This window comes from Eptatretus burgeri, chromosome 7 (genome assembly GCF_056783735.1).
Source record: "Eptatretus burgeri isolate ZD-2024b chromosome 7, Ebu_testis_v1, whole genome shotgun sequence".
Lineage (NCBI taxonomy): Eukaryota > Metazoa > Chordata > Myxini > Myxiniformes > Myxinidae > Eptatretus > Eptatretus burgeri.
Window position 1 is genome coordinate 68653275 of NC_140967.1, and position 26527 is coordinate 68679801.

Here is a 26527-nt window from a genome sequence, read left to right on the forward strand (position 1 = left end):
AAAAAATTATTGTGAACCGCTTCATCAATCAACGTGAAACTTCACAATTATGATCAAGTAGGGATGGGGAATATATATATATATATATATATATATATATATATATATATATATATATATATATATATATATATATATATATATATATATATATATATATATATATATATATATATGGTGTCCCAAAAAATATTCGACTTTTAAAATGCTTCGTTTGATCCGAAAAAAAGCAGTAATTTTGTCACTAATGCTTCATTTCTTGTTGCAGAGACCCTGAAGTTTATTTTGATACCAAGCAAGCGCCAGAAAAATCCCAACACTGACCGTACAACAATGGATGAAAATTGTTGAACTTTGGCACCAGACGAAAAGTGTCATACAGGTGCAACGTCTTTACTCGAGACATTTCAGTATCCACTCGCGCCATGCACCAAACTTTCGGACAATAAAGTGCACCATCGCAAAGTTTACCAATGTAGGAACCATCTGTGACCTTCACAAGGGTCACACTGGTTGGAAGACGACTGGTCGTAGTGAAGAAAATGTGGAAATGGTGAGACAGGCAGTCGTTCAGAGTCCAAAAAAAATCAATTCGATGACTTTCTGCCGAGACAAACATTCATAAGAGCACCGTTGAGAGGATCCTTCACCAAGACATTCATGCCTTTCCATACAAAATTCAAACGGAAATGGTGCTTACTGATCAACAGAAACGCAAACGACTAGACTATGCAAATTGGTTTTCAGAAAAGTTGGAGGAAGATGCAGACTTCCTCAAAAAACTTCACATGACGGACGAATGCCATGCTCACTTGTACGGGGAGGAAAACAAGCAAAACTTTCGGTACTGGGGAACTGAAAATCCTGGTAATGCATCAACTGAACTGGTGCCTCGATCTGTTCTCAAAGTCACCATGTGGGTGGCGATTGGTTGGTTTGGGATAATTGGTCCATACTTCTTTGAAGATGACCAGGGACGCACTTGCACGGTAAACCAGAGGAACTATCGCGAAATGATTCAGGAATTATATCTGCCTGAGCTACTTACTCAGGCCCGTAGGAGAAACAACCTGATCCAGATGAGAACCCAGTGGTTCCAGCAGGATGGGGCACCGCCCCATACAGCCAGGGAAACAAGGCGTTTTCTCAACCAACATTATGAGGGCCGCTTTGTCTCCCTCTACGAAGACGTTGAGTGGCCACCGTATTCCCCTGACCTTACTCCTCCAGACTTCTTCTTGTAGAGGTATCTCAAGGACAGGATCTATGGAAACCCTAGGCCTCAGACTCATGATCAGCTGAAGGAAAACATCCACCGAGAAATCCAGAACATTCCTCAGGAAACGTTTCCCAAAGTGATGGAGAACATGACAACGCGTTTGCAGGCAGTGATCGGACAACATGGAGCCTACGTCGAACATGTGGTCTAAAAGAAAACGACGATTCTCTACCAAAATTTAAATTTTGGTGCCAAATTTGACATTGGTTCGATAAACTTCAACCTTTCAGCTTTCTATCCAGCCATATATGTTTTTTTTTAATATATGTTATGACCATCCGCTTTGCAGATGAAAAGTTGTATATTTTTTTGGGACACCCTGTATATGTTTTACATTTCAACCTGATTGGACACATGGTCTGGCAGCCAGAATGATTTAATATTTTGAATCTGGGTTTTTTTTATTTTATGTTTTTGGAATAAGGCTCACAAGGTTGCACCTGGATGGGTTTGAGGGTAGAAGAGTAGCAGCTGAAACCTGAATCCTATCCAAGTTCCTCCTGATGACTTCATCTTTGCTCATTGCTTGTTCGGTTCCTTCTGATGACTCCAATGCAGTAATGTACCCATTTGGTCATCCATTTGATTTGAATTGAATTTGTTTTAATCGAGGATCCTTATTGAATAATATATTGAATATGAATTAAATTGAATAACTAGAGGGGAGCACTTGGTAGTGTGCAAAACCTCCGCCGCCAATACTGCTGGGTCACTTAAGTGAACCTGATATCCTATTCATTGTAAGTCAAAACGGATCAGACTCTACTGAACCACGATTGAATGAAATAAACTAGATCGACGCGCATGTAGAAACGCCAAAAAAAAAAAAAAATCGAAATTTTTTTGAAAAAAAAAGTTGCAAAATTTCTGGGTTTTTTTCTCTAACAATTTTTTTGGGGGGTTGGAAATCACTTAAAACATGTAGAAATGCAAAAAAAAATCAAATATTTTTCAAATAAAATCGAAATTTTTTTGAAAAAAATAGCAAAATTGTTTTTTTTTCTCCAACAATTTTTTTTTTTGGTTGGAAATCACTTAAAACATGTAGAAATGCACAAACAAAAATTCAAATATTTTTTCAAAATGGCCACCATAGTGGCCATATTGGACTTTGGACAAAGTCCAAAATCTAATGGCATGATCCTTCGACCATACCTAATCCCCCCACCAAGTTTCGTCGAAATCCATCCAGGAGTTTTTCCGTAATACTGTTCACAAACAAACAAACAAAAAAACAGACAGGGGTGAAAACAGTAACCTCCGTCCATCTTCGATGGCAGAGGTTAATAATAAATGTCATGGGTCAGGGTCAGGTGTCCAATCAAAGCGGGGTTGCATCAAAGTGGGACATCTTGGTACCCAGTCATCACTGCCAGCAGTTTTAAAGTGGCAGTTCTATTTATGTCTATTATTAATGACATCACACACCAGTATACAAACGCCATACAAAATATACTACACAAAACAAGGCGGCTGAGGGTCTGCAATCTTTGATCGCTGTTTTTTGTGTTTATAGGATTATTTATGCTTTAAAAAAAACTTCAAAACAACTGAACAAAATCCTACCAAATTTTGCATGTTGCCTAAGGGTACCTCAATTATGGTTTCTATCTGAGTGACATATCTGGGGGAGGGGGTTCAGGGTGGAGAGGAACACCCCAATTCTCTTTATCTAAATGTCCATTATATAGCACGACATGGTGGGAGGCAGTATTGCAACACTGTGGTCGGCAGAAAGTTCAAACAACTGGACTAGTTGCACGACAGTGATGTTGAAATCCGAGTGAGAATAATTCTAAATTTTTGAAATGTTTCATTCCACTCATTTTAAATGGAGGTTCAAACCAAAGCATCAAACAATGAGCTCCGCAGGAGAGAGGAAGTGATTTTTGGGAGCACCATATATAAGCAGCAAGGCTGGTTGATGAAGATGTTGTTGGCAGACTTCCAAGCAGATGGAAGATGGCCTCAGGCAAATGATAGGAGGAGGAGGATGAATGAACTGAGGAAGGAGATTGGTGTTCAGATGAGCTTTATGGGGAGATTGATGAAATGCCAGCTGAGATGGGCTGGATACTTGGTACAGATGGGGGAAGAGAATGGCAAAGAGAGCGGATATATTGCGGGAGAAAGGTAGGAAGAAAAGAAGTAGACCGCAGTAGAGATGGGAGGATTGTGTGAGGAGGGATATCCATAAGGTATGGGTGGTTAGAGAGTGAAGGGAGTTTGCTGAAGAAAGGGGGGATGGAGGAGTATCGTGGTCAAGGCAGGGCAGAAGCTTGGTGCCATCCGACCTCATCCCTTATAAAGGGAAGAGGAGAACAAAGAATGTTGGTGAAGTATAATCTGCTGTCTTTTGATTAAACCAGTCAGCAATAGGTTAAAATGCCAAGTCTGATATAATGGGGGAAGTTAGGAGAAGGGGTTCAGAAGTTGCTCTCAACATATTCATAAGTCTGATCACACATTTCCTTTTTTGTAATGATATTTGAGCAGAAAATAACATGGCTGCCATTATATGACTATCTCCACCACCGAAGGCGGATGGAGGTTACGTTTTCACCCCTGTGTTTCTGTTTGTGAGCACACCATCTCAAAATGTTGTGGATGGATTCGGATGAAACTCTGGAAAAGTTGGGTGTGTGACAAGGAAGAATCGGTTCAATTTTGTTGAAGATATGAATCTAGATACGAGACAATTTTCTTTTTTTAAGCGATATCCGCCGAGTTTTGTCATAACTCTCAATGGTGAAGTGAGTTGGTTAGGTGACAAGAAGAAGTAGATTTGATTTTGGTTCAGGTCCGGATCCAGATTTGGCCTATCAGTGCGATACAAAACAAACTGTTCAGCCTGGTGGAGGTATGCACTCCACCGAGTGTGGTTCTAGTTTTATTCTTGGAATAAGAAGGAGCAGTCTGTCAAGTGCTCGTAAAGCTCAGTTTGTTGCCTTTTCTCCAGCATACAACACCACTCTTATTGGAAATACTGCACAAGGTTATTCCAATGATGTGTAGGCCAACACATACTCATTTTTCAAATCTTCATAAAACAGATTATTGGAAAACAATAACAGCAAGATTATTTTTTATGGTAATCAATGCAAAAGGGATGCTCAAAATAAAAAACAGACATGGCCCTAAAAGATGAAAAATGACGAGTAATTTTGACACTCTCAAACCCCTTTTCTCTGATAGTACAGCGGATAAGCTCTCATATTTTAACAAATTGTGCATTTTATGAGAAAAGCATGAAATTTCTAGCATAGTTAGGTCATACCATAATGTTTATTTTCGGATCTGGAGGGAAGTCAGATTTGACCTCTGAGGGGACAATGAGAGGTCAAATCCAAGATGGCTGCCAGTACACCAGGTCTAATGTTCAAACGCGCTTAATTTTGGAACCAAGCAGTGTAGAAAAACATTTAAGGTGTCATTTCCAACTAAATTGGGGATGCCCATTCATTTGATGATACGTTTGAGATCGTCAGCATTCAAGGAAATGCATTTAGGTCAAGGTCAATGTCAAATTACATTAAAAACTTTTGGACATTCTTTTGCTAATACATTTATTTTAGCTTGGACACTGGATTGGACCTATGCAATAACAGTGAAATTTCACTTCCATTTTGACACTATTAGCACTTGATATCCACATATTTCTACCAAATTGCATAACAACTTCCTTTGAAATATCATTTCTATCCGGCAAACTAGTACAGATCAATGTAGCTCACGATAACTATCAATCTTCCCACTCATACTAATTTTCGAATTCTCACTATCCACAATTAGACGAGTGTTAGTAGACGAGTGTCGTCTAATTAGCAGAAGTAGACGAGTGTCGGCCTCCTCTTGCGAACATGGGGCAAGGCGGGCAAAGTATGACTCGGCAGGAGAGCAGAGGACTCCACTTCCATCTGTTGCATACAGTTCCTTGCCCTCTGCAAGAGGAAGATGAACAGCTTCACGTGACAGGAAAGCAAACAATTCGGTTTTGTTCTCATTGCATCGAAGGAAGTCCTTTCATTTCTTTGGCATCACAGTAGAAGGAGCCATCCTTTTCCTGGTGCCCTTTCCCCTCTTCTGTCTGGTTGAGGCTTTCAGCCTGGCAGGTCGGTATACATCCCAGACAAGGTCGATGCGGCTGCTTTTCTCAAGTTGAGCAGAGAGGTATGGTGCAAACACTCTTTCTCTATACTCTTGAAATGTTCTTGATGTTCCAGGATTTAGCATTTGAACCACAGCTGCACCATAGAGAGTTGTTGCATAAGCCACAGGCGCACTATCGTTTTTGAGCAGATCTGATTCCAGGCAGCGAAGTAGATCTGCTTTAACCCCAATCCACATTTTTCCTCCAGTTGACAGAGCTAGTGGGGCTGCATGGTTTTCATAGAAGAAGAAACTGTCCATGTTTTCATCTCGTGTTTGACAGATGTACAGTCTCGAAAAGAGACCACAGGCACTCTTCAGTGCTGCGAGCTTTGCCTTCTGTTTTGACTTAATCTTGATTATTTTCAGATATCGGCATACTTGGGATACTTCAGTCTTGACCTTGACCTCAATGTATGACCTCTTCTGGCAACCTGTAAATTAACATCAAATATATGGGCATCTGAAGATTCGTTTAAAATGACATCTCAAACATGAGACACCACTGGGGGTTCATTTGCAAATTTAAACTGATTGCTTATTTTTGGTCAATTTTTACCTTGACCTTGACCTAAATGCATTTCCTTGAATGCTGGTGATTTCAAACGTATCATCAAATGAATGGGCATCCCCAATTTAGTTGGAAATGACACCTTAAATGTTTTTCGACACTGTTTGGTTCCAAAATTAAGCGCGTTTGAACATTAGACCCGGTGGACTGGTGGCCATCTTGGATTTGACCTCTCACGGTCCTCAGAGGTCAAATCTGACTTCCCTCCACATCTGAAAATATACCTTATGGTATTCACTAACTATGTCAGAAAATTCATGCTTTTCTCATAAAACGCACAATTATTGTGCTTATCCGCTGTACTATGATAAATAATGCACAGTTTTGTTAGCAAACATAAAAGAAGCATCTTACCTTGGTTTCTGTCCAAATCCTTGTCTTCATTAATTGTGTTCGGAAAAGCTTCCTCTTCCTGAAGCATAAATTTCATACCCAGCTTTTCTGCAATAACTATTGCCTCTGCTTCATTAAATATTTCATTCTCTCCCATTGAGCCCTGCCCACTCACTTCCTCTTCCATCCCTCCTTCAGCTGCTGCTGGACTTTCAAAACTGTGACCACTGTTTGCTGCAGCTTTGCTGCTTCGGTTTGACGATGGCTGTGACGAAGTGTTTTCTGGTTCTGCTCGAGTTGTCGGCTCATCCTGACTGACATTTTTATCACATTCAGTCACGGTCCTATCGTTGCTTCTCATTCCTACTTGCAGCATCGGTGTGCATTGCACATTTTCCTCCTTCTGTCCTTGATTTGGCACAAGCATTTCGTAATTGTCATTACCAAGACAATCATTGTAATCATTTTCCACTTGCGTTAGATTGTTGGACTCTATAAAGTCAAATAGAAATGAAAAGAATCAGTGTTTGTAAAACAAGAAACAGTAAATTGTGACATGAGAGAACAACTGTGGTCATGGGATTTGCTTTGGTTTTTGTACGTGCCCATTTCTTGAGGTCTTTTGAAGAAAAACTGGTGGTTCATTTGGCGTGTTTCACAGCACGCATTTCTGTGCATATTTCGCCCTTGCATGCTGTCTTCTGCAGACCCCTCAAAAGTAGTCATCTGCAAGCTGAGTTGGAATACATTTTAATACAGTACCTTCATAGCTGAAACTATTTCAACATACCTTGTGGAATGTGTATGGACTTTCAGATGCAATAGAGCTTGTAAATACCACCACAATTAAGTGTGAACAAATTAAAGTGACAAGGGGTAAAAGCCTCAGTAAAGAAAATTTGGCAACAGCTTTAAAATTTAATACACTATTGCGTGCACGTAAGATGTTTTCGTAGGAACCATGCTAGAGAAACACACTGCTGTGTTGGAACCATGCTACAGAAATTATTTACTTGCACAGCATCAAGCCTTTCTTCCATTGTTGCGGTTTGAAGACTGATCAATCCCTCCAAAAAAATTTACGGTTTTCACATTGAAAAACAAAACAAAACAAGTAGCGGTACATTCAAAGTACACCGTATCCATGCCAAATAAATAAATAACAAATCCTCCAGCACGCGACATCACCGGGGCACCTTGCAACAAATGGAGTCGGAATTGGGAGGGAGCGGTGTACAATAATTGATTGATTAATTAATTGCATCATTAAAATAAAGAAATAATAATCGTAAAATTAATTTCTCAATCAATAGCAGAATAGCACACCTAAACCACCACTGTTTCATCCAAATCTGTAAAAAAAAATGACAATTTTTACAGCCATTTTTCCCTGCTGTGCAGGGGTTGGGCTTTTTCTTGAGGCAATGTTTTATGGCCGGATGCCCTTCCTGACACCAACCCTGGTCGATCCAAATCTGTACCTTTTTGAAAATCAGGTAATTAATCGAAAAATTAAATAATTAATTGATTAATCAATAAATCAAAAATACCCTTTTAAGCCAAATCACTTGTTCAGTGTAGTGTCCAAATATCAGCTTCCTCGCTCAAAAATGTGCCTGAGATATTGCCAGGATGAGAAATAAAATAAATAAGTAATTAATAAATACGTAATAATTAAGGAATTAATTGATTAATCAATAAATAAAAAATATAGTTTTTGCCAAAGCACATCTTCACTTTTGTCCTCAAATTTCAGCTTCCGAGCTCAAAGGATGGCTGAGATATCGCCCAGACAAACAAACAAACGAACGAACAAGAAAGCAAGAAAACAGAGTAAAATCTGCGTACACCCTTCCTTCGGCGCCCGGCGATGACGTCATGCATCGCCTGGATATGAAATTGGGAAGCAGCAGTGTACAATAGCGTTTTTAAATTAAAATGAAGTACAAGTGTTCTTCATGTTAAACAGGAGTCATACCAAACAGAGAAACAGTGCAGGTTATATAATGGTTCAGTGACCATCTCTTGCAATTAAAAAAAAATCACATTACTTTACTGTATGAAAGCTGTATTCCTGTACAAAATCTATATGAGAAAAGTGAATTTTTAGGTCATCTCTTCGAGCATGACCTAATAATATGGGTGTCGATGTCCTTCGATCCGTCCGTTCACAATGAAGTTAAAGCGGGAGATCTGTTCATTAGTGATCCTGATAGAGGTCGATGAGACGTACACGATGGTATGACTTTCAAGGTCACCGAAGGTCAAGGTCAAGGTCACGAGGCCTTTGAATTTGCGAAAATGACGATTTTCAAATTCTATCTCCTCCGCCATTTCTCAAGCGATCTTGAATTTGATTGTAGCATATGAATCTATGGGACAATATCTAACTTTAGTTGGGCCGGATTTTCGATATTCGCTTTCGTTTTTGTGTCACGTGACTTCAAAGTTGGCAAAAAATGCGAAAATGACGATTTTCAAAATCTATCTCCTCCTACATTTCTCAAGCGATCTTGAATTTGATTGTGGCATATTAATGTATGGGACAATATCTAAATTTGGTCAGGACGGATTTTCGAATTTCGCTTTCGTTTTCGCGTCACGTGACTTCAAAGTTTGCAAAAACCGCCCTACCTTCAGGAGGCTATATATTCTCTACTGGGCATGGTAAAAGTTAGTGAATGGTGTCATTGCATAGCAGCTGACCTTGTATATTTATACATTTTCCGCCGAAGATGCAAAAGTTTCAAAACCCGAAATGTAAACGTCTGCACTTATTTTCAAAATATAATTTCGTGCGCGCGCCAAAATGCCGAGTCATCTTAAACCAAACTGCACAGTTCGAGCTGCGCAGTAGTCTTCGGTCATAACTGAACATTGAGAACTTGTGGTATTATAGAGATGACCGTCACCCCCACACGGAGGTAATTTTTATATTTACATATGGTTCAAAAAATTAAAAAATTTAAAAAAGGACAACCAAATTTTGCATGTAGTCTAAGGGTACCCCAAGTATGGTTTCTATCTGGGTCGCATATCTGGGGGAGGGAGTGCAATGCAAGGTGGGGGGGAAGACTCTAATTCTCTCTATGTAAATGTGCATCGTATAGCACCACCTGGTGGTAGTAAAGTCTTCTTATAAAAATCATCTTCTCATATAAAGAAAGTTTAAACAATTTGATAATATGCATTATGTGGTGATGTTGAAATCTGAGTGAGAAAAATTCAAAATTTTCTCAATTTCAAAATTTTTATAATCTCACTCTTTTTAAGTGGAGATTCAAACCAAAGCATGCAACACTTAACTTCACAGCAAACCGCAAGTGATTTTTGTGAGCACCATACAAAAACAGCAAGGATGGTTGACGAAGGTGATGTTAACTGACTTCCAAGCAGATGAAAGAGGAACATGGGCAAATTATAGTGAATAGAGCTGAATGCTTGTGAAGTACAACAATGCTGTCTTTTGATTAGATCCATCAGCAAGGCGAAGGGTAAAAATGCCTTGTACATAATGGTTAGACAGATTATCAAGCCATGTTTACAGGACACTTGGGAGCTGGCAGGATACCCTCGAGGTACACACACACCTCCAAGCTGTCTAGCCTGCGTTTGCATCTTAGCTGAGCTATAAACTATCACCCCGGTGTTTCACAGGCAGGGCGATTCATTTATGTGTGCTGTCCCTAAGATGTATGTTTATCAGGCATCCTGTCTGTCAACATGAGTTGGTGAAGGTTAAAGACCCCACTGTGTCCTTCGTGAAGAGTATCCCTGCCCACAACACATCCCTTCCTTAACTTCTGCAAGCGAACCACCGAGTATAACCCTTGCTCAGGAAGCTGCTTCGGCGGCACCGATGCTTTGTGAAGAATATGGTATGGTACGAGAGAGGGAGAGGGAGACAGAGAGACAGAGAGACAGAGAGACAGAGAGACAGAGAGACAGAGAGACAGAGAGACAGAGAGACAGAGAGACAGAGAGACAGAGAGTCAGATAGACAGAGAGAGAGACAGAGAGAGAGAGAGAGAGAGAGAGAGAGAGAGAGAGAGAGAGAGAGAGAGAGAGAGAGAGAGAGAGAGAGAGAGACAGAGAGAGAGACCTAGAGAGACAGAGAGAGAAAGAGACAGAGACAGAGACAGAGACAGAAACAGAGAGAGAGACAGAGACAGAGACAGAGACAGAGACAGTTGCAAGAACAAACTATGAAACTTGATGGATGAGTTGGGTAGGTGAAAATAATTTTTATAAGCATTGAAGACGAAATTCCAAATTCCTGTCCCTACTTGCTTTATCAGTTGTGACCTGTCCTGGATTGTAACCCAAGCCAAGAAATTACCAAGGCAGAACTGACATTGTATGGAGAGTCCATGGATCATTAATGAATTGAAGACTGCACAATTAAACAATAAATTATCAACAGATGCAACAGTGACAAAAACACATGAAAGAGCAATTTACTGCAGGTCTTTGTTAATGGAATGAGAAAATGATAGACTGCAATTAAGCCATTAAACCATTAAATTAAACCATAAACTAAATACCATTTGGCAAGTTCAAGTGAAATTTCAGTGTTTTTTATTTTATTTTAACTGATCTTGGCCCTACTACATCCTTTTTAATATTCCCAGTTCATTTTTTGTGATGTAGGGTGTAAATTGGTGGTAATAACTTAGCGTAGAGTATGATGCAAAATAATCTCCCAAAATCCCAACTAATGCCGGCAGACAGGATTCCCGTTTAACGTCCATCCGAGGGACGGCACACACATTGATGAATCACCCTGCTGTGAAACACTGGAATGACAGTTTATAGCTGGGCCAAGATTAAGTTTGCTCCTACACTAGTTCGCTTAATTCCTGGTTCTTTTTCAAACTCCAATTTAATTGCCTGGGTAAACGCAACTTATCTCTTCTCTGAGTAGATCAGCAACAAGCAGTCATGACTTAAAATGAAAAGGAATAGCTCTGAAGCATATTAAAATAGGCATTGAAGAAAAGCAATCATAAAAATAACATTAATAGTAAACATCAAGTTATAAAAAGAATGAGAATAGATGAAAAATTAATGCATCCTTAAACATCTGTGAATGCTATTGTGATGTGTCAATGGAGGAAAAATAATTTAAAACTCAATTACTCAACCCATATAATAAACCTATTTTGACAAACAATAAATAAATCAGTAATCTGAAATCCATTAAGTTGTGGTGAAAATATGGCATGCCTGAAATTTCATTTTTTTGAATGAAAAATGGATCACTAAAATCTTTTTATTGAGGAAGTCAAAAAATCATTGATGTGTGGCAACATTTTAGTTGTCTTTGTTAAAGGATTTTTTTTTTTCAACAATTCAAAACAGTGAATACATGCAACTCGATTACGAGCCTTGATCAAAAACAAAAAGATTAAATGCTTTGGAACTACATGTCGAAATCATCATGAGAAAGCTTTACCTGACAGAGTTGTTTCCATCTGTAAAATAAAAAGAAAAATTAACACCATCAGTAAAGACCAATCTCAAAATATGCATCTTCCTTCTCACTATTTCCCCCAAAATATCCTCTCCGACTACCTTGCATATAAAATACAGAAGTGTTGTGATAGCAAATAGAAACATTCCACAGACTGAGTGCTGGAAAATATTGAGAAACTGGGACTCACTCCCAAATCATATTTCTTTCTTTCTTTCTTTCTTTCTTTTTTTTTTTAAGAAGAGCCCCAAGCATTAAAGACTGTATAAGCATGAAATAGCACTAATGCACCACCTATATGGCAATATTAATTATTGCAACAGCACAACCACATTGCCTATACGCCATACTTAGATTAACATGACACCTTCACGTACAACTTGCCAAACTCGGAGAATAAGCAGAACCTTAAGGCCCGGTCACACCTTGACGTTTTAGCCAACGTATGCCGATTTTTGAATTTTTTTTCTAAAACGCTGGCACACCTTCAATACGTTATGGGTAAGTTTTGATAACATTGAGAGCACGCTGAAAAACACTGCCATACATCGTTGTACATTGGCTTTAAGCGTTGTACTTTTTGGTTGTCCTCAAATTTTTTCATGCTTGAAATTTCACGACGTATGCCGGCGTATGACTCACACGTTCCGCTACGCTGGCCACAAGTTGTATGCATGGTCTGCGATCGTTGACAGACGTCAACACATGCTACTTGTAAGTTAATCATAAGTTGAGACACGCCGAGGTAATGTTTAGCGCACCCGAAACTTATTTCTAACCTATGATTAACGTGTTGTCGGCACATCACGCGATCGTTGCCACACATCGACAGACGTTACTTTTAAGTTACTCATAGGCTGAAAGACGTCGGTATAATGGAACGTCCTTGCGTCAGCGTCCACGGCCACGGCCAGGACACTTATTTGCAGCATTCTTCAAACTTTTCTTCGGTATGACGAGGATGTTCACACTTCGATGTCAAGCTTTGCTATGATTCCAATTGTCCATCGGCAGCGTCTATTTAAAATAGTCGAGTTTGAGCGTTTTAACACGTTCAGAAGAAACGCTTCAAATTTCAAAACCCCAGTGTCAAAAAACAAAGGCGAGTGACAGCAATTTAAATCGTTCATTGTAAACAATGAAAATAGTTGAGTGGTACTGTTTAAAAGTCGTTGAGTGTAAAAAAAAAAAAAATCGAATTGTTGAGCGCAAACGTCTACTTTCAATAGTGGAGTTTGAGCGATTTAGCACGTTCAATCGAAACGATTAAAATTTCCGAGCGCCAGCGTCAAAAAACAAAGGCGAGTGACAGCAATTTAAATCGTTCATTGTAAACAATGAAAATAGCTGAGTGGTACCGTTTAAAGGTCGTTGAGTGTAAAAAAAATCCAATTGTTGAGCGCAAGCATGTACTTTCAATAGTGGAGATGCAGCCATTTAAATCGTTGAGTGGCAGCCTATGAATAGCAAACCCTACGTCACCGGCAAAGATAAACTGCCGCACGATATGGATAAGTTAGGCTATCGTTGGGCATAGTTTGTGAACGCCGGCTTCACGATAATTATTCGTTGGTATATCGTATCTATAAGTAATCAAAGTGCTCTATGCACATTATTAGTTCATTGTGCATTTGTCCAACCCGTTATGAATAGACCTAAATCGTAAAAACAAGCTATAGCGCATTGTTGAAAAAGCCCCATAAAAAATTAGCCGCGAAGAACTTCGAACAATGGTGAAAAGATGTCTCCTACCCGTGGACACGCGGACGCAAGGATGATCCATCATAACCCACACCCTCCCCCTCACACTCACCTACTACTGCCAACATGAACAAACTACTACTAATACTAATACTAATACTAATACTGATACTGATACTGTTACTGCTGACATGGACATCGACTCAAAAAGGACTCGAAAACACTGTTGGGTTCCCCTTTTATGAACACCATTTTTATATACCAATTCCCAAAACCGCTGGGAACACGTCTTTATATGGCAGTTGTAAGCTAGAAACACGTTCATTTATTTTTTTTTTTTGTCGACCGGAAGACGTCATTGGAATACGTCTACATACGTCGATGTGTGTTGGGACTACGTAAATAATTGGTTCAAAGCACGTCAAACATAAGTTAGAAATAAGTTTCGCGTAAAAAAGACATTACCGCGACGTGTTTCGACGTTTGAGTAGCTTATAAGTAGCCTTTGTGGATGTGTGTAAGCGTCCACATATCGTGTGTAAAACTTATCCCCATCGCATGCGGAACGTGTGTCATACGCCGAGTACGTCCAAAAATTTTGAACATGTTTAAAATTTCTTGACGTACTCTACTTACTACGACGTAAGATAGCGTACTTTAGCGTTCTACTCACGTATACCAAACTTACTCATACCGTATTTGACGTGCCTCAACGTTTTAGACACATTTTTCTTAGGTCGGCATACGCTGGCAAGATCGCCAAGGTGTGACCGCGATGTTGTGACTTCCATTTCTACGGCAGTTATGATTCGAATCGTTGTGCGTCAGCCTTTTAATAGGCTACGTCACAACATCGTCGGCGATGCGTGCAACGCGCTTTGCCTAAGTTAGACTATCGTTGGGCATCGGTTGTGTAGGCCGACAACAGGTTCAGCATTCGTTGGTATAAGTTATCTATAACACAACAAAACGTTCTGTGTCCGTTACCAATGTGTTATACATAAGACCAAGTCGCTATGAATACGTCCGAATCTTTAAAAAAAAAACATCAAAAGTTCAACGTAAGCCAGCGTTTTACATACATTTTAATACGTTGCCATCGCTGGCTAAAACGTCAAGGTGTGACCGGGCCTTTACCCGGGTATGGCATCTCACAAAGCAGCACAGCGCATGAAAAAAAAAGGAACAAAAAAAGCACATTTATGTGAACCTATTTCTACGCACAACACCTCAAATGCAGAGACTGGACTCTCACCATAAAATAACAATGACAAATGTGTCAAAGAGCAGCATCCTAAATGTTTTGTTGGCTAAAAACAAACAAAAAAAAAACAACAACAACTTCCGATATTTTGTCACGTGCCTTGCTTAAGCCAATAGCGAGACCCGTCATAGTGCATTAACGTATTTACGAAATATAGTGTATTTATGAAATAAATAATGTATTTACGAATTTACAATACATTAAATGGAATAATCTTTAAATAGTAACGTGAACTTTTCGAAACTTGAAAGCAAATGTCCGAATATATTTAAAAGTTCATGATAGACGCTCTCAAAAGGCACCCTCAATGCGAGGATGTGTACAAGTGCTTAGTGTGAGGAATGATGATATGCTCGGTGGTCACATTTGAGCCATAGTTGAATATCTAATCAATAGTCAATAGTTGTATATTAATCAGCTGTCAGGATTCGAACCTTGCCTTAAAAATGTTGCTTTAAATGTTTCATGTTGCCCTAACTGTTTCTTTGGACAGCCTTTATCACTCTTCCTGTTTTATCTGCAGCTGCATAACAGCATGTCCTTGAGTCACCGTTCACTGTTTCTTCATTGCATGCTGACATCCCACACATTCCTGTTTTGAGTCATATCACAAGAGTTTCGCCCTTGCTATCAACATGTGTCAGTGTAGGAGGTTTAGAAAGTCATTAGTTTGCAAGATAAACTGTTGGGTTGCATATCTGAGAATTGACCGATTCAACTTCCCCGAGGGCCCCTAGGGAGGGGGGAAAGAAGCCCACTGCAGGATTTATTTCTTTATTTCTTTATCCCTTAGCACACACTTTTAGTCCACACCCAGTTCTGCTTTTGTGTGAATATATAAATGATGGTTTTGAAGCATAATCTCAAGTGGTCCGGAGGCACCTGACTGAAGGGCCGTTGCGCCACATTCCGCATGCGTGTGGTCTTCAGAAATAAAACGTGTAATTCGAGGATCCTCATCTGACTATGTCATCTTACTCAGCCAGGTGGAGAGTCATAACACTTAGTATTGAAGGAGATCCGGATTATGTATATTAAAGAGCCGAGTCCGAATATAAAGGTTTTGTATTCACAAGAAGAAGAAGAACAACAATGCTGAGCGTTCTTGCGAGACGCTGCTAAAAACATAGTTCCATAACAGTCTGATAGCTAATCGTAGTGTTTTTTTTTCGGCTTTAAAAGCTGATATTCAAAATCTGATTCCATATTTGACAATCAGAACTCATGGCTTAAATAATTATGTCGAAATGTAGAGTGAAATTGGCAAAAAAAAAATTCGGAGAAAGCAATTTTTTCTTTCTAATCCAATATAATTAAATAATAGGCTCCATAGGACGCGAGGTAAAATGGTTCCAAACAGAAGTGTAATATTCACAATAACGATGACTTCCCAACAAGTTTCTTTTCAGTGCGAAAAAGACCAGGAATGACTATTAAAAGCATCATCAAATGTAAAAGGTTGCAGCCCAACAGCATCACAGGCGTTCTGAGGAACACAATTTGTGTCGACCCCAGGCTTCAAGCCTTCCGGCCTACAGTGCAATCCCTTCACAGCCCAGTGGAATTGAAATCTATCCAAGCAATATAAACATGACATATTACATGTGCACAGAAGGAATAGGCATTTTTGGCTTCCTTATATGTGAGTTTATATTTTTTGAGGCATCAAGCAATCAAGCCAGCGTCCTGCGCCTAGACACCGCCAGCGTTCTGCGCCTATACACCGCCAGCGTTCTCCGCCGAGACATCACCAGCGTTCTGTGAAACACACCGCCAGCGTTCTCTGCCTAGACATCACCAGCGTTCTGTGCCTATACATCCCCAGCGTTCTGTGCCTATACATCCCCAGCGTTCTGTGCCTATACATTGCCAGCGTTCTGTGCCTACACACCGCCAGCGTTTTTTTCTTTTGATTTTTTATTACCCTCGCCGAAGGAGAGGGTATTGCGTTTGGGTCTGTTTGTTTGTTTGCCTGCACAGAACTTTCGTATTTTTCTCCACAACCGCTTCTCAGATTGAGACAAAATTTTCACCATAGGTGCAACTACTGATGTCGAATGTTCTCATGATAATTTTGATGCACAGGTCACATGAGTAGGGGAATTTTGTTGGATGTGGGACTATCCCATTTCCCCCATTGACTTTAATGTTAATTCAGAGAAAAACTATTTGACCCTGTCAATGAAAAAGAGTAAATTTTTTCTCACAAACATATCTCCTCTGGCACCATCTTCTTCTCCTCCCTCACCTCTTCCACTCATCCTGCAACAGCTTCTCTGCATTAAATTGTTTCTGGGACCAAGCTCTTCCATGAGTGGAAAAACTTTGGATCTCTGTATCTCTGAAACCGAACCAAGGAAAAAACTGAATCGGTCACGTGATTCTGCAGCCATGTTTTTTTTTTTAAACATTCAAAAATCTTCTTCTCTGAAGTGGCTGAACAGATTGAGGCAAAACTTTACAAGCATGACTGCCTGTTCATGAGGAACAAAAGATTTACACATATGATGTCATAGATCACGTGGTTTGGCAGCCATATTGGACTTACCAAAGAACCTATAAAAATCTTCTCCAGAACGGCTGGACAAATCGAGGGGAAACTTCACACAAATGTTCCCCAAGACATGGGTGTACAAGTTTGTTAAGGAATAATTGATAGGTCACATGGTTTGGCAGCCATATTGGATTGAAGAAAAAGATTAAATAATGTTTTCTCTGGAACTGCTTCATCAATCAACGTGAAACTTCACATTTATTATCTAGTAGTGATGGCGAATGCATGTTTTATATTTCAACTTGATCGGACACATGGTCTGGCAACCAGAATGAATAAATCTTTTGATACATATACATTTTTTTTTTTGAATATTGCTCACTTGGCTGTGCCTGGATGGGTTTGAGGGTAAAGGAGTAGCAGCTGAAATGTGAATCCCACACAAGGTCCTCCTGATGACTTTGTCTTTGCTATTTTCTTGTTTGAGTTCCTTCTGACTACTCCAATGCAGGAGTATACTGTACCTATTTTGTCTTCTGTTCTTTTGAATAATGACTAATCTATCTATAATTCCAGCAATGTGTGTGTGTGTGTGTGTGTGTGTGTGTGTGTGTGTGTGTGTGTGTGTGTGTGTGTGTGTGTGTGTGTGTGTGTGTGTGTGTGTGTGTGTGTGTGTGTGTGTGTGTGTGTGTGTGCGCGCGCGCGCGCGCGTGCGTGTGACCGCTGTTTCTCGACAACCACTGGTCCGATATAATTGAAACTTGCCAGCTATATTGCTGGGGACCTGAGTATGTGCCTTTTTAAGGTTTGATATTAATCGGACAAGTGCTTCCCAAGTTATGGCCATTTATTTACCAACCAATGACAGGACACGTTGCTGCATAGGCGTGGCCGATGCGCCATTTAGTTACCAATCACAGGTCACGTTGCTGCGTAGGCGTGGCCGTTGGGGAAGAGATCCTCAGCCGCGTTCCCCATTGCGGGTCACAACGTACAGACTTCCGGATAGTGATGACACTGTATTCTAATAATTTCTCGATTTCTTATGCACATTTATAGATAAACACAATGCCCCAATCCAGTCGTCGTTTACGAGAGCGAAGGAACGGCTTGTGTGGTTGTTTGAAAGTTTTTTTGTTTCTTTTTCTCTTCTCTTCTCTTCTCTTTGTGTTTTTCCTTGCGATGACATTGCGAAAAGGCAAAATACGTTGGCACTAATTGAATAATTGGCCATTAAAACTAAATTGCGAATAATCGTAACTGCGATATGCGAACTTCCGGACAGTGAGGACTTAACTTCCGGACGTGCCGTTTCCTCAGCAATGTTGTTTATGAAGAGGTGCTAACGAGATAAAAGTGTGTACATGGAGACAATTTTTATTATTTATTTATTGAAGAAAAATTGTTCTGAAAATAATTTATCAAAAAAAAGTGCACAACTTTTTTTTGTTTCCAAGTGTCAAAACGGTGTGGCCTTTGGAAGTGTTTAGGAATTCAGCTCTACTCAACATGCTTGCCAACGAAATACATCTCAATTTGGTGGTATGCTTTGCAAACTTTTTCTTTTTTAAACTATTTTAAAACTAAAACAATTCGAAAATGGAATACCTAATGACACTGTACTTTCAGGTCTCCTACAAATCCTACCCTGTCGCCTCACCGTGGCATAGGAGTGGCAATGGTCAATGTCAGCGAATGTCATGGCTAGCAAAGACAGGGAGGTAAACTTGATTTTAATTAACTCTGTGTGTGCAAGTATCACAGCAGTTGTTACTTCAATGCAAGCAATAATTCGTGGAATGCATGTGAACATTTCGTATGGGCACGCACTACTTCCAGATAGTGATGACTTACTGTATTCGAATAATTTCTCGATTTCTTATGCGCATTTATAGATAAACACAATGCTCCAATCCAGTGGTCGTTTACGAGAGCGAAGGAACGGCCTGTGTTTGTTTGAAAGTTTTTTTGTTTTTTTTGCACGTACGGCCATGCACGTACGGTGGCCTCACACGTACGGGCACGCACGTATGGGCATGCACGAGTAATAATAATAATAATAATAATAATAATAACAATAAACAAATAATCATCATGGGTCAGGGTCAGGTGTCTGATCAAAGCGGGACGTCTTGGTACCTGGTCATTACTGCCAGCAGTTATAAAGTGGCAGTTCTATTTATGTCTCGTAAATTATGTAACACACCAGGACACAAACGCCACACAAAATACACTACACAAAAGGAGTCCTGGCGAGGGTCTGCAATCTCTGATTGCTCTTTTTCTTGTTTATGAAACTGTAATCATGTACATTCACGGTTCAAAAAGATTTTGAACATTTAAAAGTTTCCCTGATCAACCAGGAAACGCTAGGAACCTTTCCACCTTTTTCCATTGAAACAATGCGTGACATTCGCAGCTTCATCATTCGTGGTATTTTTCATGGATCAGGAACCACCGGGAACCTAAACCCCTTTTTCCCATTGAAACAATTCGCGGGATCAACATTCACGGTATTTTTCGAGGATAACAAACCACTGAGAAGGATTAATGGATTAATTAAAGGATTAATGGCGTGGCAACGGAGAAGGATGCAGACAGACAAATGGGACAACCGATCGGCTGCGGGGTTAAAGGTAATACTGACGGGATGAAGGAGGGGTTGTTGAATTGAGGTTTGGTGAAGGGGATTGTTGGTGGATTGAGAATGGTAGAAGCAGGGATTGTTGGAACGGACCAATGGGGTATTGAAAGAAATATTGACAGGAGCAAGGGGGGGGGGGGGAAGGACATCACGCCGAGAATACACAAACCAACGTCAACGCATGCTCCCCCACTCCCAAACCATGAGAGAAGGGACAAAGGTCGACCTAGACATAGACTATTAAAATAACTCATCCTCGGGTCTCTGTGTCCATTTCGAAAAGCATCATAATATATACATACATACACACACACACAGACAAACATATGTACATATATATATATATATATATATATATATATATATATATATATATATATATATATATATATATATATATATATATTGGTACGAATTTGGAATTCGATTGCACGCAACATACAGGTTCCTTTAGTCAGCTATGTCGATAAGTGCTTGTTCCCGAGATAGCTCACCTTCCATTGTTTTGTTACGGCTGTGGAAATTCGCAATACACCATAAAGGGTCTTTAGATCAGTTATGACGCGAAGTTTATGTGCAGATAGTTCCCCACCGTTGTTTAAAGGGCTTTCTTCGTGTTCATCAAGCTGCGATTCTTTGAGATAGCCGTTTTTCTTTTTCTATTGTTATTTTGAACAAACCTCCACGCAAGCAACAAGCCGCGTTGAAAACCATCGAACGAAAAAGGAAACCAAAAGACTTACGATGGGCGCGCGGATTTTTCCCGCCTGTTTCTCCGAGGAGTGTAACGGAAGCAGGGGGAGGGCAGCTCGCCGCCGATTGGTGGATGAACAGTGTGAGGCGGTCGGGGTGAGGAAACGCCCCCTTTTGGAAATCTTCCAGAAGGGAGGTGGAGCCAGAAGCGGGGTGGGGTGAAGGGCGGAGCCTCGGATTATAAAAGGGCGGATGCGCACGAGGCTCGCTCTCTCTCTGGTCCATGAGCTCTCGCCCTGTGGTCCATCATCCGTTCTCTCTCTGGTCCATGAGCTCTCGCCCTGTGGTCCATCATCCGTTCTCTCTCTGGTCCTGAAGCCCCTTCTGCCCTTCAGTCCTTTCTTGTTCGGTCATGGGTCGTGAAAGCACCAGCAGCAACGCTGGAGAGAGCTCGCTGACCACGCCAGGGGCCCGAGGTCAGGCGCGGCTACGCAAGGCCATGGGGAGTCGACGTCGCGACCTGCCCACCGTCGCGCCACGAGCGCGCGGCTACGCAAGGCCGTGGGGAGTCGACGTCGCGACCTGCCCACCGTCGCGCCACGAGGGCGCAGGTAAGACCCTTCGGTCTCACGGGACCCGTTCGGTCCTCCAGGTCCCGTGCCATAAAGGTTTACGAACCCCGTCTACCTCCCTGCCTATGGGGAGGGTTTTTCTTTGTTTTCGTATGCATGCTGTGGCGCCATGTCTTGCCAAGTAGAAACTGTGTGAGTGACTGTGCTTATAAATAATAATCGTAGTCGGTGGTATTGTTTTTGCTTCTATGTGCCTATACATTGCATGACTGCCTTGGCTGTATATGCGTGTGCTGTTTAAATAAATGTCCTTGGGTGAAACGTATCCCGTTCGTTGCGTCCATTTCCCTCGTGAAAGTGCCATCTTGTATCGTGGAATGAGTAGTGGGTTTTGAACGCCCGGGTAAAGAAGAGAATCACATCCGTCGAGGTCAAGGGCCAAGGGCCCATGGGGGGCCGGGATAGCGTAGTGGGCACGGGTGCGCCCGTATGATGTGGGGACCCGGGGCACCATATGCCACGGGGGCAGTGTACTGGGCACGGGTGACCCTCGGAAAGGGACCCGGGGCGCCAACACGCCACATGGGCATCGAGGGGGAGTAGTCGAGGAGGGCACTCCCCAGTTTTTAGGGAGCTGGTAGGCTCAGAGGCAGTGTAGTGCCCGGGGGTGCCATAGTTGGAGAAGCGGCAGAGGGTAGTTCCTGCCAAGGGAGTCACGCGTCCCAGCCACGAGACCGTCTGAGGGCACGGAAGGAAAATTGGGGGGGGCATGGCCCGAGATTTGAGAGGACACCAACACAGGCGACGGGAATCTGGGTTGTTAGAACCGATAGTTTAAGCGAGAGGTGCTTGTTGAAAGCCCTGGGGTAGTTTAAAAGTTAAATGGTTAGGGTAGATAGGAAGTGTACCACTCCACACCATCCATCCCTTCACTCTCGTTGTGGGCCGCTGGACTCACCTTGGGTTAGAGATCGCTGAAATCTGAGGAGGCCATCCTGAGGCTTGAGTTGGGCCTCGACACAGGACGTTAGCTCTCCCTCATTCCCTTCCAGGAATGGAACGTAGGGGTTGCGAGTAGGCTCGGAAGACGATAGGTTAGCCGAACAAAGACGATAAAGGGGGTTAGGGGACGACATATAGTAGTGGAGAAGTGAAAATAAAAAAATAAAATAAAAATAAAGTTAGGGCTAAATTGGGTTTTGACAAATCAAGGGGGTGGGTATGGACAGAGACAGGCAAAGGCGATAGGTTGGGAGGGAGACAGTAGGGGAGGTCCGAGCCCGCCTTCCGAGTGGCCAGCACCACCGCACTCCCTCCACCAACCTCCATTTCAAGGCAAGAGGCAGGCCACTTCGTCTGCTGGCTGTTTGCTACGAGGCCTGTGCCGACCAACGTCACCTCTGTGCCGGTTGATCGTCTGCCGGCTGTTTTTGCTGCAAGGCCTGTGCCGGCCAATTCATCTGCCGCCTGTGTTTGCCACAGCGGCCTTGTTATGCCATGCCTTGCCTGCCCACCTTTGCCATGATCCATGCCTGCTGCACACGTTCATTTTGCCCCGTTCTGTTTTGCATCCCCCCCACCCCTGTTCATTACCATGTGCGCCAGGATCCTCGCGCAAATTGCAGGGACTGCCTGATGGCAGCTGCAACACGGGACTGCACCGGCGGCCCGTGCACCGTTTGTTCACTGCATTCATTTCAAAAGGGGGAGGCCTTGGACTGTGCTTAAGCAGCCTGGCTCCCCGATTGTGACTTTTACTCTTTTTTTCCACAGAGTCCATAGATCCTGGGCCATGGTTAGTGTAAATTTTGTAAGTTAAGTTGTTAAGTTGTAATTGGACATGAGTGCGCTCCCGGCATGTATGTCTTAGCGCTGGGAATTTATTTAAGTCGTCTGTATGAGTGGGTTTTGTTTAGTTAGTTACTCAGCCCGTAGGTTATATATTTTGGGGACACGAACACACTGAATGTCGCACTCAGGGATCCGAAGGTAAAACGTATTAGGGGAGAACTACACATGATGGCACACGAAAATTCGACGACTCGGGACAAGTCTGTAAAAAAGGGAGGGGGTAGTGTTACGGCTGTGGAAATTCGCAATACACCATAAAGGGTCCTTAGATCAGTTATGATGCTAAGTTTATGTGCAGATAGTTCCCCACCGTTGTTTAAAGGGTTTTCTTCGTGTTCACCGGGCTGCGACTCTTTGAGATAGCCATTTTTCTTTTTCTATTGTTATTTTGAACAAACCTCCACGCAAGCAACAAGCCGCGTTGAAAACCGTCGAAGAAAAAGGAAACCAAAAGAGTTCCGATGGGCGCGCGGATTTTTACCGCCTGTTTCTCCGAGGAGTGTGACGGAGGCAGGGGGAGGGCAGCTCGCCGCCGATTGGTGGATGAACAGCGTGAGGCGGTCGGGGTGAGGGAACGCCCCCTTTTGGGAAGCTTCCAGAAGGGAGGTGGAGCCAGAAGCGGGGTGGGGCGAAGGGCAGAGCCTCACATTATAAAAGGGCAGACGCGCACGAGGCTCGCTCTCTCTCTGGTCCATGAGCTCTCGCCCTGTGGGCCATCATCCGTTCTCTCTCTGGTCCATGAGCTCTCGCCCTGTGGTCCATCATCCATTCTCTCTCTGGTCCATGAGCTCTCGCGCTGTGGTCCATCATCCGTTCTCTCTCTGGTCCTGAAGCCCCTAATGCCCTTCAGTCCTTTCTTGTTCTGTTGTGGGTCGTAAAAGCACCAGCAGCAACGCCGGGGAGAGCTTGCTGACCACGCCAGGGGCCCGAGGTCAGGCGCGGCTACGCAAGGCCGTGGGGAGTCGACGTCGCGACCTGCCCACCGTCGCGCCACGAGGGTACGGCAAGCAAGGCCGTGGGGAGTCATCGTCGCGACCTGCCCACCGTCGCGCCACGAGGGCATGGCTACGCAAGGCCGTGGGGAGTCGACGTCGCGACCTGCCCACCGTCGCACCACGAGGGCGCGGGCAGGACCCTTCGGTCTCACGGGACCCGTTCGGTCCTCCAGGTCCCGAGCCATAAAGGTTTGCGAACCCCGTCTACCTCCCTGCCTATGGGGAGGGTTTTTCTTTGTTTTCGTATGCATGCTGTGGCGCCGTGTCCTGCCAAGTAGAAACTGTGTAAGTGACTGTGCTTGTAAATAATAATCGTAGTCGGTGGTATTGCTTTTGCTTCTATGTGCCTGTACATTGCCTGACTGCCTTGGCTGTATATATGTGTGCTGTTTAAATAAATGTCCTTGTGTGAAACGTATCCCGTTGGTTGCGTCCATTTCCCTCGTGAAAGTGCCATCTTGTATCGTGGAATGAGTAAGTAGTGGGTTTTGAACGCCCGGGTAAAGAAGAGAATCACATCCGTGGAGGTCAGCGATAACACCGCTCGGTTATCACTGCAGCACGGAACGGACCGCTTCAGCGGTTCGTGTCCGAGGCCGACCTGTGGCGAAGTACGATCGCCCGGTCGACTACTCGCGCAGGTACTTAGGTAGGTCGAATTTGGCAAGCAACCCTATCCTGCGCGGGTGGGCAATTGGCACGATCGTGGTGAGGTTAAACTCCCACCCGTGAATGGCTCCTGGCGGTAGTTCCAGGAGGGTCACGACTGAATTGTCCGTCTGGTGGGCGACGCGGTTGCGATTGGAGTTACGCAATCGCTCGCATGCCAGGCGGGCCAGAATTGGTAACAGTTTAAATATTCAGAAATCGAGTAGATGCGCTGCGGATCGATTTAATAGTTAGGGGACGAAACAATGGAGACGTCCCTCCCCCTCTTCTGCGAAGAGGAAGAAGAACCCTGCCGTCCCGTGATTCATGATGTCAACAACTCCCTCCCACGCGTGGTTGAGCGGGGGATGGATCAGGAGGGCATGAGTCACGCCGGGCGCCGGGGGGGGGGGGAGGCGGAGAAGGATAAGGACGAGATCCTTTGTTCTTGTGTAGTAAGCTTTTTGCTTCGGCAGAGAGTAATCGCTCAGCAGACCTTTGGGTCCTGCTTGGCTTGGGTTAGGGTTGAGGCCTTCCGAAGCTTTTTGCTTCTGCAGAGGAGTTGTTCAGCAAAGCTTCGGGTCCTGCTTGGCTCGGTAGGCTTTTTGGAGAGCTGCTTTGTTTGGAAGAAAGTTGAGCTGGTCGCTTGGCTCGAGCTGCGAGTGGTGGCTTCTTCTTCTTGGTTCGTGGAGCACTTTGTTCTCCATTTTGGTTCCCGGCTTGGTGCGATTCATCAACCTCTTCTTGGAGGTGGTTCCTCGAGGAAGCGACGCATTGACGGGAATGATCGGCGCCTCGTCTCACCAGCACGTGTTGAGAAGCGTGGGAGGATTCGCAGGAGCTCGGGAAGGATCGCGGCTCACGGCAATTGGTTCCATCTCACTCTCGCTGGAACCCGGGTCCGAACAACTTGAAGACCACACGAGGTGGAGAGGTTCGAGATTGGCTCTGGGTTTCAGCTCACCTGTCCTCCGAGCTGGAGCTCGTTATTAAAGGCCTCTGCCACCATTTCTTGTGTGTGTGCGTGTGCGTACGTGTGTCCGTGGGCTCGTATAATAAGTAGGAAACTGTTAAGTGCTTTGTGTGCTGTAAATGATTGTATTGCATTTCGTATAGTCGGAATAGTTATGCTCTTACGTGATTCCCTCGTTCCCCATTATTATTAATAAATACCCCAATTGTTAAATGTTTTCAGCTCGTCGTGTCGATTCTTTCATTGACTGAGCATTACGTGTGTTGGGAATTAGAAAGCCGTTGGTTTTCCGTAAAAGGGGGACATTTGGACCGACGGTTCTCTGCGATTAAGCCGCTCGGAATCGCGCACGGGACAGGTTCGCCTCGGTGGTTTGTTCTGTACGAGTTCCGTCGAGGGTGGAATACCCCGGTAGTTGGGTCACGTGGGTATTTAGGTACATTGAAGATTGGCAATCGACCCTACCCCACGTGATCTGCCCATTGGCGTGTTTCGGTTCTTGTACAAGGACCCGTCGCTCGGACTTATCCAGGCGGCGATCTATATTCTGGGCGATCGGTCGGGCCGACTCGACTTACGGCTCCGTCAGAGCGGTCGGTTGGCGGCCGACCCCGGCACCGCAACAACATACATATATATATATATATATATATATATATATATATATATATATATATATATGGATGCACATATAGTCAGACCCCAACATTCGCGGGGGATCCGTTCCTGAAAAAAAATTCCGCAAATGTCGAATCCACAAATGTCATGCCATTTTATAAATAGGAAAACGGGGGATAGGCTCGCGGCAGTTCGTGATTCATAAAGGAAAAATCAAAAACCTGTGAAAAACCACGAAAAAGCGAATCACAGGGCCACGAATGTCGAAG

General features: G+C 43.0%; 1 protein-coding gene across 14 annotated transcripts in view; it reads right to left on the reverse strand.

Annotated features, from left to right (window-relative positions):
- The window catches only part of CENPT (centromere protein T), a 152944-nt gene that overhangs the window by 105641 nt on the left and 20776 nt on the right, over window positions 1–26527 (reverse strand). For 12 of the 14 annotated variants that reach the window (XR_015060218.1, XM_085888939.1, XM_085888937.1 and 9 more), the window contains 4 exons: window positions 17019–17111; window positions 11788–11806; window positions 6938–7065; window positions 6354–6824 (listed from right to left, as the gene is read on the reverse strand). Coding sequence is in view for 13 of the 14 variants with exons in the window: in XM_085888939.1 (XP_085745065.1) it covers window positions 6354–6824; window positions 6938–7065; window positions 11788–11806; window positions 17019–17111 (711 nt within the window). In the remaining variant the exon portion in view is untranslated. Of the gene's footprint in view, window positions 1–6353; window positions 6825–6937; window positions 7066–11787; window positions 11807–14588; window positions 15953–17018; window positions 17112–26527 lie in introns of those variants that run through there. The other 2 variants (XM_085888949.1, XM_085888944.1) reach the window with 2 other exon arrangements.